Source organism: Dromaius novaehollandiae, chromosome 10, assembly GCF_036370855.1.
Source record: "Dromaius novaehollandiae isolate bDroNov1 chromosome 10, bDroNov1.hap1, whole genome shotgun sequence".
In the NCBI taxonomy this organism is placed as follows: Eukaryota; Metazoa; Chordata; class Aves; order Casuariiformes; family Dromaiidae; genus Dromaius; species Dromaius novaehollandiae.
Window position 1 is genome coordinate 247,285 of NC_088107.1, and position 13,895 is coordinate 261,179.

Below are 13,895 nucleotides of genomic sequence, written 5' to 3' on the forward strand. Positions count from 1 at the left end.
GTTGTCTGCTTAACAGAAAGAGCCATATTGAAAAAAGACCATAAGAAAAATTCTCTTCTCCAGGCTCTGAAAATGCTTGATTCTGTTTTTGCCAGATGAAAAAATAAACTCTTCCGTGTCTACCCCTTCCACTTATGGGTTTGAATGAAAAAGGAGATCCATGCATCACACCACACAGTTCAGCAAGCCACATGCACCAAGCAAGTTTTATGGTGCAAGGTGAATGTTAACAGCCAGGCCTAGCCAGCTACCCTGCACAAAAAGAAGTCTTTCTACTTGTCTTAGAAGCCCTGAGACCTCAACGCACCAGACCTCCCACCTGTGCCAGAGGCTGAGAAATACCACAGAAACAACAGTGATCTTTGGTTTATAACATCCAGATCCAACACTGAAATCACCTAGTTCTTCCCACCACGGACATGACACACTGCAGAAGTGCTAATAGGCAAAACAGATGCCATGCAATGCAGACGTACAGAAGCTCAATTTCTACCCTAAGTTGCTCTCTCTAGACACAGCACAATCCCACAAGGCACCACTTCCCCTAAATCTCCACAGCAAGTTCACCTGCATGTGACCAGCTGCAGTGCCTCCTTAAACTTCATTCTTCCCATGCTCTCACCATCTACCTTGGTTCCTCCCTTGACAACTACAGGGGCACCAAGAAGCACCCCACTGGAACCTGCAAAGCGGTTTCATGTCAGCAGAGCATCACACGGGCTGGAGCTCATCACTTCAGATGAGGACATACAAAAGCAGCTTAAGGGCTTGCCCTGGCTAGAGGAAGGAGGCAGCAAACAATTGCCAAGGACAGAAAGAGCAGTTACAGCTACCCGCAGAACACTGACTCCATGTGGAAAAGCTTCTTCCTACAGCTCCAAAGCTGCCTGGTGCAGCAGCCCGCACACCTTGCTGCAGGAGCAGCCCAGAGACTTGAGGGATGTGGAGAGGGAAATGCTTTCCTTTCTCAGAAGCAAAGCATACTTTGCATTCTCAAGCAGACAGTGGTCCCTGCTCAGCTATGAGAGCATGGGACCAAGGCAGCTGCAGCGTGCAGTACCGTAAAGACACTCCAAGTCATCCTGCCCTGAGATCAGCCAGCTCCTGAAGAGGCGTAGGTGGTAGGAGCACTGCTGGAGGTGATGGGCTAGAGTGGCATCCAGGGAGATGTTCCGGCTCGTGGCATAGTCAGAGGAAAAACGGCGCAGCAACTGGGCAACGTGGTGGTGCTCAAAGGCATCTGGAGGAAAGCGGGCCATAAAGAGTGAGAGGAGAGTGGGAGGTAAAGCTGGGAAATAGAAAAAAAAATATGAAGACTCAGGGAATGGAGCTGCCAGCAGCAGGGCTGCTGGGTGGGAGAAGACTCACCCCACATGCTGAAGCCGAGTCCCTCCCCCAGTGAGCTGATCAGGAACACTCTTAGTTCTGCACACCCCAAATCTTTAGGCAGCAGGCCGGACTCCCATCTTGTTCAGCCTCTGCCAAACACAGCTGCAAACCACGGGCAGCCCCCCACAAGCTGAGCAGTAAGGCTTTATGTTTGTAAGTGAAAGTCTGACAAGCAAATAAATCTTAGGACACATTCCAAGTCCAAGGTTCAGCCTGAACAGTTCAGGTTCAGCTACATAATAAAGTCACCCTCATCCTAGCCCTCCCCCAGATGAACAAGAAATCTAGACCAGCAACAGAGCGTTACAGTCCTGCATCCAAACACGGACAATCACTTCGGCCGAGGGACGAGAACAAATGAGCCGGCATTACAGGCCTGGAGAACGTGGAAGGGTAGCTGGGGGATAGCAGGCTTCGCCTGAGAACATAGTGCCTAGGGATTCTGGAAAGACGGAGTGGGCACAGAAGCACCGACTTCCCCTTTCCAGATTCCTGGAGCAGCCCTGTACAGTCTGTTGTGATGTCCCCGGCACTGCATGGCAGACGAGATACTAGTATGCAGGCCCATCTCCTCTCTCCCATTTAGGGCCTCAGGACTCGTGCCTTGCTCCCAGGACTCATAGGACCAGGTCATAAGCCACCTGGTCTGACCTTCTGCTTGGCAACTGCTCTGGTTCACCCATCCCATCTCACCGAGTGGAGGCAGCTCTTTAGAAACAAAATCCAGATTCAGAGATATGAATAATTTTTGCACCCTTAGGTGAGTGGCTCATGTAGCTAAACATTCTGCCTGCTAAAAGCAGGTGCCAAGCCCAGACCAGACATGTCTAACTTCAAGCTCACACTTCCTGGATCTCTTTCTTAGTTTTACTGATTAACAAACACTTTGCAACTAGAAATATTCATTAGGTTCTTGGAAAAAAACTGATGCCCAGTTTCCTTTTACTAGATTTCTGTGGGAGTAAGTTGCTTTCCAGTGTGGCTTAGAAATGACCAGTGCTTGGCGCAAGCTTTGCTGGCAAGATAGAATGACAACCTTGCTGACATACACCACGTGCACTCAAACAGTTTTCAGACATACAAAACAAACTGAGCAGGTAGTCACTCTGGGAAAAACAAAAATAAGGAAACACAGAAGATATGTCCCATTCAGATATTTGAACAATAAAGCCACATTTAGCTGCCCCTTCCCCTTTCATCTTTCTCAAAACTATGGTCTTTTGTAACAGTCTTCTGAATTTCTTTCATCTTCCAGGTTGCACAGAGCAGAATTTCTTCAGATTTACTAAGCATCAAGATCCCAGAAACAGCCTTTATCACATAAGACAGAAAAATTTAACCTGATAACTTTCAGCAGTCTGCTTTGGTCCTAACTTGTTTCAACAGCAGGAGCCATGAGATACGGGTAGGAGTAGTACTGTGAAACCAACCATTTGTGAAAGTTTTTCTGTACAGGCTTAGATAATCCATACTAGCTCAAGGCATCTGCTACAACAGAGCTAGCTGTCTCTGTAACCTCAAAAGAGACTCAGTTCAGGTGTTATGTTAGTAGCAATATGAAGCAGAGCTGGTGAGCGCACATAAGCACTATCAGACATCCTCCTTTACTGCCAGCATGGCAGGAGTGGAGCAGGTTTATCACCCTAGGGAGCACGTTGTTGACGTGCGTTCCCTCCCCTTTTAGTTCAGGAAGGTGACAGGGCCCAAGCCAGCTTTCTCCACCGACAGCACATGAGTGAAAGTTTTGGAGAAACACCATTCTCGGGGATAATGTGTAGGAAAGGTGAGACCACTCCCACCATCCTTAGAGTAATCAAGGGACTACCCTAACGAGCAGGATTGCAGATCCGAGGCCATGAAGTTACCAGTACTCTAAGACCACTGTGCTGAGGAACAGCATGCCCAGAGAACGCTGTCAGCATCCCTTTTCTCCCGCTCTAGACTGCACTCTTCCAGGCGACACGTGCAGCCCCAGGCTATCCTTGTTTCAATGCAAATCTGCATCGCAGAAACAGAACCAAAGCTGCCGATGCTCTCGGGACACAGAGCAGATGCCCGCCCCCACACCTCAAGTCCAGTGGAATTCTCCCCCCAGGGGGGCATGAGGGGCAGCTTTAATGCCAGCAATGGAATCAAAGCCATTCACAGAGCTACTGCTCTCTTTTTCACCTGGGACACAAATGCCTCTGGGGAAACAGTTTGGCAGGTATCCCACAGACAGCACAGGCCCCGCTGAGCGGTAACAGAGGATGAGTGAATAAGTTAGTCACAATGAGAGAGACAAGGGGAAAGGGAAACATGTTTGGATACCAGATACATAGACGTGCCAAAGAAACCCCAAAAAACAAAACAAAACAAAACACAAGAAGGCTGAAAGGAGGAGGATATGTGCAGAAGGGAGAACTGAATGTGAGCATGGGGTTAAAAGTGTGAGGGAACGTCAAATCAAGGAAGCAAACGTACCATTAGTCGGATGCTTTGCAAACGACACAGAAAATCGTTTTACGGCTGGCATAGACAAGAGTTCTGAGGAAATAAAAACAGATCATCTCAGTTAACAGCCTGTTTCTAAGGACTCCCCTAATCTTCATATGCTAGTAGCTAGCCTTTCAAGTTCACCCTCTGCTTGACCCACGTAGCACATACTCTCATTGGCACTGCCACAGCAGCCCTCACGCTTGCCATCTGCATGTTTGACTGAACCTCTTAGGCTCTTCACACGCTGCCTGCTCCCATTTTCCTTGCACTGTCCTACCACTGACTCCCTTTATACCGCAAAAACTCTCCGACATACTCCCTCAGTCACAGACAGTAAAATACATCCTACCCTCCCACCACACTTCCAGCCACCCAGGAGCACTCGGCCCCCAGGCTCAGTCCAGTGAAAGATGCAATTAGGCCATAATTACGGCCACGAGAGCACAAGGCCAAGCAAGGAACAGCACCATACGAATATAGTTCTTCGGCATTCACCTCTGCCTAAGGAAAACCAAGACCATTTTCCACAGAGTAACTGAAGATCCTTAGGACAGGTAAGCGCAGCTCAAAACATCCTCTTACGGTAAGCTAAACAGAGCTATTTATGAATTAAAAAGCTAAATTAGCTCACTATTTTGGGAACAAATGTAAGACCCATGAAGATGCATCTCTACCTTCTTGTTGCCCAATGCATTTCAATATAGCAGAGGTTTTGGGATACACCTTTCAGACTGCTTCTCAGGCTTGTCTTGGCCATGATCCAGGCCAGGCCAAGCTCTCCAGAAAGACAGCACAAGGACAGACTCTAGGCATCTAATGGAGCACAAACAGATGAATTTTAAAAGACAGGGATTAGTCTCTATATGCTACAAAAAAGGGCCAAAAACTGCAGTTTATTTCCACTCTGGGAACTCCTCAGCTATCATGGGAAAGAACGACCTAGATCAGACTATCTGCATGCAGGACTTGGTGTGAGAACCCAGCCAATCATACCTTTTGCTGCTACTTAGAAACTAAAAATGTTTTTACTTCTCATGTATATTTTTCATGCATCCATTTTACCTAGTAAATAAAAACTGTATGGCTATTCCTGTACACCAAGAATAGGTGCTACACACATCAATTTATATACTGTCACACTCCCATTGAGCTTCTGTAGCTATATCCATTAAAATCCCACTGACTTGCCTATATAACATATTTAAACCAATGCTTAAAGTTGCTGCCATTACCCTTGCCAGGATAATAGGCATAAAAATTGATTTTCTCTGTTTAAACTCAACAAATATAGCATAGCAAGCTTCCATACATATGCATCCTCCAAGTAGTGTCTGAGTCATCACCTTGCAGTCAGTCAACTGGTAACCATCTCCGTTCTACCCTGAATCTCCTTCTTGCTTTTATCAGTGTCAATTTAGATGGCGCTGAGACACAGGTTACTGGGTCCCTGGCTTCAGACAAACCAGCTTCAAAGAAACATCGGCAGTGGTGGACCTTCCCTCAATGCCAAGTTAAGACACGACTCACCACTGAAGTGTTCCTTAGCTGAGAAAATCTTTGATGAAGTGCTATAAACCACATACCACACCTTGAAGCACCACAGCCATGAAAAAAGGCCAAAGAATTCATGCAAAAATGTGCTCCAGAATCTGAGGGGTTTTAAACATTAGCCTGGTGGCTATGGAAAAGGCCTTGATACAGATGTACTCCAAGAGGGTGAAGTCTGCTGGAGCTGCTTACGTCACTGCTTTAAACTCTAATGACTTTTGGCTTAAATGCCAATGCTCATCATTTGCTGCTTATTTAAGCAGGAACACTCAGATCAAATGTTTATTTCATATTCCAAACTACTTTCCCCAGAAACCAAATGCTCTTTTGCCTCCTACTCGTTTTCCCAAACCTCCAGCTTCTTCCTCTCAATTCCTGCGACTGCAGCAAGGCACTGGTAGCACAGGTGCAGCTGCACACTGAGAAACATGAAAAGCTAAGTGTAATACCAAGATGAATAATTCCACGCTATGTTAGTTACATATTATTTAGGCAAGTCTACCTTTTAAGTACTTGAGGCTAAAGCTGTGCCACAGCACGCAGAGACCTTGTCACAGAGTTTAGGCTACACCAGCAGGACTCTGCTCCGAGCCTTGACTACAAGTAGCCAGTTATAGGCAGACTCCTACTACATCGCCTACACAGAGAAGCGGCACAACACCAGGACTGAGCAGAATCAGTCCTGCTCCCAGCCGAGTGCCATCTAGCTAGCCGTCTCTGACAGTTTTCCTTGAGAATTAGTGCTGCCTTTGGATTCACACTGCTTGCAGAATTGCAGAAGAAAAGCAGCCACAGCACTAGCTGGTCTTTTGAGCACTTCTCCTGGTATTCCCACCCCTGTCTCATGGCAAACACCATGAGCTGATTCTGGGACCTGTGAGTAGCCAGCACTTGCTGTCCTGAGCAGCTCAGAACTGGTTCAGCAGGGTTTTAAATCCTTCCAGTTCACCTTCATCTCTATCACTCACAGCCTGTTACGTGCTAGAGAGCTCCCTGAAGAGGTGAGAAGCAACGCAATTCTCTCTCTTACAAAGTGAAGAAGAATGGTCTCAATAGAAAGGTATTTAATGAAGTCCCAACAGGTCGGAGAATTGAATAGCATCTTTCCATCCTGATTTGCTAGGCCATTTGCCTTGCCTCAAAACTAGACAGAAATCCAAAGGAACCAACCCCGTTTCCCTCAAAGGCCACAAACTACTACCCTAATCATCTCCCCCCTTGTAATGCACTAGTGCAGGTGCTCCTTATGAACCCAGAAATAAAGGCACTGAGACTCCAGTAAGGTATTAAATAGATAGCATTTACTGAAGGAGCTAACACAAGAAGGAAAAGGAAGACAGATTATCTTACATCCCTTCGGATGCTGGGAACCTGAGTTGTGCAGTGTCAGACAAGTCTCTCCACAGCTGCAGTCTGTGCAGCATGCCATGCCCTGACTGTAGGTCCATCTGATGCTGCACAGCTCACGGTCTCCAGCATCTGAAGGGACATAAGATTATCTATCCTCTTTTTTTCCTTCTTGCATTAGCTCCAGGAAATGGTATATCAATACCTTATGGAGTCTGATTGCCTTTCTTTCTGGGATAATAAGGAGCACTTGTTCTGGCACATTACACTCCTACAATTCATTCGGAACGCCTCAGTCTTTTCTACGTTCTGTGCTCCAGCTTCCTTGAGGACAGGGATGGGCTGTGCTTCTTGATGCACACCACACTAATGCTGACTACAGATCAGTCCTCAGCTGGTAATACCCCTTCACTCATAAGCATGGGGCAACATTTATACTAACGATCCAAGCACATTTTACCAGACTGTCTTGATGAAATTTAAGGCAGTTTCTGCACTACTAGTTCTGAACTAGTCACAGCAACTAGACCTTACAGTCCTTTTGCCGTACTTCCTCCAAGCATCCCATTTACGTCAGGCATGTCAGGCATATATATACTTGCTTTCTGGCAGCTACGTCAGACTCTTCTACAGCAGTACCCAGCCTTACTCTAGTACCTACGTAACCCCTGCCAAACACACCATTCTGCCAGCGGTGCAGCCCCATCCCCCGCAGGGTGGGAATTAGCCTCCACAAAAGTTTAGTTCGGCATCTGCAAAATCACCAAGATAAGCAAGGTGATTCTACGTGCTGGATCTCTGTACCAGGACAAACCTATGGAACATCTAGAATAATGATTCCTCGTCAACGACAGTAAGTAGTATTAAAATATCAGAGCAAAATCAGACACCAGCAGTACCATATATCAGTATAAAACTCCTCATGCAGTGTGAGCTCCTGTCCTATCCTAATAAGGATCTGGTTGATGCAAAAGGATCATGATTTCTTGGGACATGATAAAATGCATTACTGTAGATCTGATGAATATACACATTAAATTACGTTACTCCTCTTAGCAGTCTAAGTCTTTGCCTCAGTAGCATCCTGAGGCACCAAAGTCCGCAAATTAGCTATCTGCTGCAGAGAGAACACACATACCGTCTTTGTACGTCAGGCTGCTGGCAAACTTTTTGCCATGGCTGCGTGCGTAGTCCTGGAGGTTGGGGGCACTGGAGGAGCCTCCCAGCACAGTGGTGCTAAACAGCCCGGTGCATTGTGACCCTGGAAAGGCATGGAAGGGGTTAGTATTACATCTCTACTGCATGCAACTACAGAAAAGCAGGGTTAGTGGAAGAACAAGGGAAAAAATGCCCACTTTGGAGACAGTCTGAGGAAGAAAGTGATACTAGGGGGGCATGGAGAGGCAGTATTCCCCACTCTAAATTCAGTAGTGCCAAACGCACAACGGGTAGCCCAGTAGTCAGCACTGGGAAAGTTCCTAACTCCTTTGGGGGGCTTATTTCACTTGGCTTTCTTGCCCTGATGTAGGTGAAACATCCTGACACTCTCTGGTCAGCACACCTACATATTCACATCGGAAATGCCGGAGATGCTAAATCACTGATGTACAAGTTGCAGGGCATAATTTCTCTGCTATTCTGTCCTTTCTCTTTGAAAACTCCTTCTTCTGTAGGACACTGGGAAGGAGAAACGGCTGCCCATTTCCAATGGATTTCAGTGTTGAATCTGTTGATCAGCTAATGGGGATCAATTACTGTGTCAAGCGCTAAAGAAAGGTATATGACCAGAGAGCTTTCCCACAGGCTGCTGCCCAGATATTTCACATCCGCTTGTTCTTGCCTTACTGTTCCAGCGTAGGTCCAAGTGTTCCATGAACTATCCTTACAAAAACCAGATGCGCACACAGCACGGAGCTTTGCTTGCCCTGTAGCAAGGAATATGGCAGGCAAGGTGGTCTCAAGCACAGGAGGGCAACCTAGTACTGGTCACTTCAACAAGTGCTTGTCTTTGCTTTTCTCAGGTGCAGCAGTCCTTAGAGTGACTTGACTTTATGTGGTATTGAAAGGAACTGCTGGCCATATGGAACATAATTCTTTCAACTGAGGAAAGCAGTTATGAGCAAGACAAAACCATTGAGTGGCTATAAATTGCATTTAGACTGTCTGATATTACATTCTGTACTGAGAATATGAACTGCTAAAAACAACATTACTTCCAACATTACAAAAGGCTTCCAAGCAGGCTGATGTTGCTCCACCTTGTCTACCCAGGCAAAAAACTGACATACTGCCTATTTGTATTTAACTAGAATAATGAAACTGTTACTACTATTAAAAAGAGCCTGTCTACATTGCGAGCATCTCTGGGTTCTAAAATATAGCATCACAGCATGATTCAGGTTGGAAGGGACCTCTGGAGATCTCTTTCCCAACCCTCTCTCCACCCACCCACCCAGAGCAGGGCCAACTTAGATGAGATTGCTCAGGGCTTTGTCCAGTCAGGTTTTGAATATCTCCAAGAACAGAGATTTTACAATTTCTCTGGGCCCCTGTTCCAGTGTTCAGCTGTACTCATGGCGGAAATTCTTTTCCTTCTAGCTAATTGGAATTTCCTACGCTGCAACTCTTGTCTGTCACTTCTCATCCTATCACTGCGCACCTTTGAGAAGAGTCTGTTTTTGTCTGCTTTATAACCTCCCATTTAGGTGGCTGAAGACAGCATTAAGATCTACATCCTCTGTTCAGCTTCTGTTCTTACATTGAACAAGCCCAGTTCTCTCGGCTTCTCCTCATAGGTCGTGTGCTCCAGCCTCCTACCCACCTCCACTGCCCTTCACTGGGCTTACGCCCACGTGAACATGTCCTTCGTGCAGTAGGGAGCCCACGACAGGATGACACTATGCCAGATGCATTCTTGTGAATGCTGAAGAGAGGGGAAGGATTGCTTCCCTTGACCTGCTTGCTGCACTCTTGCTAATCCGGCAAAGTATGCTGTTGGCCTTCTTTGGTGCAAGGACACACTGCTGATTCACGCTCATTTGCTGCTTATCAGGACCCCCAGTTCCTTTTCTACAAAGCTGCTTTCTAGACAGATCCTCTTTGGAGAGGAACCACACATCCTGAGCTTTAAGTTATACATGTGCAAGCTCAGTTTAAGTTGATGGTACCTGTTTCTTGGAACAAGAGAGCAACTCAAAGAACTGTCTCATATACACTGAACTTCAGCTGCTACACCACTGTAAACACTGCTGGTAGCATTTTACAGGACAGACCAGCATGTACGTGTTCTTAGACAAACAGGCAAAGAAATCTTGCCTGCAGGGTGACTGATACAAAAGTCTTAGAAACTTTCCTGCTAATGCCTTAAACTGAAGCTCAGTACAGTCTCAGGATGAACTGGAATCTGTCAGAATGCAAACAAAATTTTGTCAAACAGCATCCAGCATGACACCCATAATCACCTTTCCATGGTTTAAACAAACAAACAAAAAATCCAAAAAACTCATTTACTGGCAGACAAACAATGGAACAGAAGATTTTCATTCACTTGCTATCTTGAGGAACTTTATGCCATTAATCATTGAGATACGGACACCCCAGTGTTTCTGTTCTCCTACAGCAGACAGAGGCATTTTGTTAATACCCTCAAACCTGAAGAGGCTTTACAGGGATGACTCTATGGCAATTGCCTAGTATGAACTCCAGGAGACCACTGTAGCCAAGGCAAACAAACCGACATGCATCCTAAAGAACACAATAACATACTAGCCATTTGGATTTTAAAAAGTAGCAATATTTGATAGAAATAACAATGTGCACTGGATATTTTTTTCTGTATTCAATTTTTAGAAATTTAAAAATAATTATCCCTTATTTCCCTATAGGAAAAGGAGTCTTGCACAAAGCTGTCTTCACCATTGGCAACATAACACCTCCGTCGCTCCAAAAGAAAGGAGGGATTCTACCCCCCATTTTGAAGTGTTCTTGGAGGCAAAGAAAGGCTTTGAAACATTCCCAGACTTCTTAAACCAGATGCACACATGCTATTCCAGACAATCCAAAAGGATTCAAAGAATTCTGCCCATAAAAATGTGTCATACTCCAAAGCACTGCTTTACACAAGCTGCAGCAGTCCCCTCTTCCAAACAGATATATCAAAGCATTTTTTTAACTGACAAAGATACAATTCTGGCAGGTATAGCACCGGTATTATAATAGGAGCTCTGCCCTGCTAGCCCTTCCTTTATGCCTAAGCATAGGAGGTTTGATCTGAACCATTCCCCCACAGGCAGACATTGACAAGGTCAGGCAGCAGCAGAGGAGGCTCAGCTTCAGAAAAGCTCAGGAACAGCAGGTAGTAGCTGATGATCCACCTCATAACACAGCTATGAGACCAGCAGCCAAAGGTCAAGCTCCTGCGAGTTCCTTATTCTTTCTTAGATTTCCACAAATCAAGCAGGAGAGGCATCAGGAAGGAAGAGCTTGACTTTTACAGGTAAAGGTGCAACATTCTTTCCAATAGTTCTCAGGTTGGGAGAAATTCAGACATCCTAATGACCAGCGATTGTGCAGGCAGGTGGTGCAACACAGGTCCCTCCGGCTCAATCCTTTTGTGCCTGCAGCTGCGAGATTCTCTAGAGGAAGTTAATGACTGCACTGAGTATCCAGCTAGAGGTCTACTGCCACAGATCAGCTCGCGCTCCCTAAAGTTTTGCCTCTGCATATCTTAACTGTTGGGAGAGTGATCAGCGAAGGCCTTCTAGCATGGCAAGTCGGGTAAAAACCTGAAAGTAAACCTACTGGGATCAGATTTCAGATTTTGTTGTCAAGGAAGAGTAATATTCTGCAAGGGGTCAGTACAGTAGCAGCCTTATCTGTCTCCAAGAGAGATATTTATCGAAAACACAGAAGAGGCTGCTACATCTAGGCTTTCCAGAGCAGATGCCTTCTGGTATTCAGATATCCAGTGAGAATCGTTTGCATGCAGTGTTTGATGTACTCAGTCATTCTCCAAGCAGATGCACTTCCTTGACTGTGTGCCATCCCAGAAATTCTCATTTGATTCACACATGGATTCCCAGAATAACCACAGGTTTCCTCAAGCCTAAGCAAGGCAGTTTATAACAGCTTCCTTAATCCTGCAAGTGGTCTGGGGAAGGTGGCAATAAGTAGACAGACCATTTGAAATAGCACCTTCAAAGACCACCATGGCAAAGGATATTCAAAAGACCACCATGGCAAAGGATATTGTGTCTTTATGAAAATAATATGCATCAGCCATTACTTCTCAGATTTTAACAACTAGCTGGAGACATAGCTGTCAGACTCAAGGGACATTTACCTGACCATTCCAAATAATATCCCATTAACTTGGTAAGTATTAGCTTCCAAAGCAGCAGCTCATTCACAAGTGACAAAGAACGGATCAGGCCTTTCAGAAATCCCTTGATTGCAGGATGTCCAAATAACAAAGGATAAAGAACTGATGAGTCAGAACTGCTGCCAGGAAAGCTATGGCTGTGGCTTGAAGCTAAAATGCAAAAATGGTTTAAAAAAATAAGAAAGTGGGTGTAACTTGTACATTTCCACCTTCTGGTGCTTACTAGTCATCTGCAAAGTCTAAGGTACTCAGCTGTCTTTGGACCCCAAGACACAAGAGAGCTATTCAATTTCTAAATCAATTTACCTTTCACAAAAAGTTTTTGTGAAGAATTTCAACTATTAAGCCACAGTTTAAGTTAAGATGGCAGAGACGAGTACTCTCAAGGGTGGGCAGAAAACACCAAATGCCTTAAAATATTCTCTTCTGCTGGCCACCATGCAAAGAATGGCTAACCAGGGAAGTCCAGCTCAGTTGGACCAACCACTCAAACACCGCCGCAGATGACAGGTCTGTTCCATACAAGGGCCCTTTACAAATCAAAGGTAGAAATATAACCTTATATAAAGAGTAGCTTTGCACATAAATCGCTGTTCTATGGAATAGAAAGCATGCTAGTTCTCTTGTAAAATCATCTCTTCCTGCTAAGTTCAGAAATAATGTAACAAATGATTATGTCATGGAACCAGAAAGCTAATCCGCAAGTACGCTCCGTCACTCCCATACTATAAAAGACATGTGCCTCTTCTGTCGCTAGAAGCTCAAAGGAGGAGACTGTACGCAGAAGGAGTTACAATAATTCCAAAGCGCAGCTAACATAGTGAAAAGATGCAGCAGTTTGCGCAGCAGTTCAGGCTGGACAGCACAAAGGAGACACCAGCAGCTCTGCTCAGATCAGCATACACGTCCTCAGCTACGGCAGTGATGGTATGGCACAGTCCCCAGCAGCCGCTGGAGCAACTGTCCCTGCAGTATCAAAGGCTTGGACCCTGACGGAGCTGCAGCAGGAGGATGCAGCTCAGCACGCCCCGGGCTGCAGGAAGTGCCTGGGGCCTCTTGCTGAGGCAGGGGCACACGTTGCTCTAGGCTGCAGGAGGTGTGCCGCAGCTGAAAAGCTTCACCAAGGGAAGGAGCTGCCGGAGGTCAGCAGAACGTGCAGCACCAGAGAAGATGAGAAAGAGACTGACCCCACCTTCTCTGAAACCCTGCAGTTTCAAGAGCCCAAACCTCCAACTGCAATGCAGGGGCATGCAGAATCTGTGCCTGTTTGGAAGGTGGAAACTTGGACGACGGTGAAGGCTGGGAGTGGTCTACTTCTGGCACCAGGGGAAGGGCTCCCGCTCCACTGGAAGACTTGCAGCTTTGGAAAAGGTTCACTACCCTCGTAGCGGAGGAGGAGCTGGGGAGCAGTCTAACAGAGCATCTGTGCCAGCTGAGCCCCAGCCACGCAGGAACACCCGGAGGAAGCACCGGGAGACTCCCTGCTGCGGGGGGATGGAGGCCCCCACTTGCCAGCCTGAGCTGTCATGCCAGGAGGTTTGCTGCTTACCAGGAGCTTGCATTTGGGGCATTGTGGGACATTGTGGGACATGAAGGGACATTGGGACATGAAGGGAAACATGACAGGCTTTGACAAGTGCATAAGCAGCAAAAGGAAGGTGGAGGAAAGTGTGGGCTCATTGCTAATTGGGACAGGGGCCCTGGAGACTGAAAAGGCTGAGGTACTGAATGCTGCCTTCTTCAGCTCAGTCTT

The 13,895-nt window shown here is 46.2% G+C and overlaps 1 protein-coding gene across 13 annotated transcripts in view; it reads right to left on the reverse strand.

The window, feature by feature from the left end:
* PPIP5K1 (diphosphoinositol pentakisphosphate kinase 1) overlaps nucleotides 1–13,895 on the reverse strand; it is a 54,202-nt gene that overhangs the window by 9,265 nt on the left and 31,042 nt on the right. For 9 of the 13 annotated variants that reach the window (XM_064517749.1, XM_064517748.1, XM_064517746.1 and 6 more), the window contains 3 exons: nucleotides 7,901–8,023; nucleotides 3,853–3,915; nucleotides 1,061–1,240 (listed from right to left, as the gene is read on the reverse strand). The exons of 1 other annotated variant lie outside the window; for it this stretch is intronic. In XM_064517749.1, the coding sequence (XP_064373819.1) occupies nucleotides 1,061–1,240; nucleotides 3,853–3,915; nucleotides 7,901–8,023 (366 nt within the window). The remainder of the gene's footprint in view (nucleotides 1–1,060; nucleotides 1,241–3,852; nucleotides 3,916–7,900; nucleotides 8,024–13,895) is intronic. 3 more of the 13 variants (XM_064517751.1, XM_064517756.1, XM_064517752.1) reach the window with 2 other exon arrangements.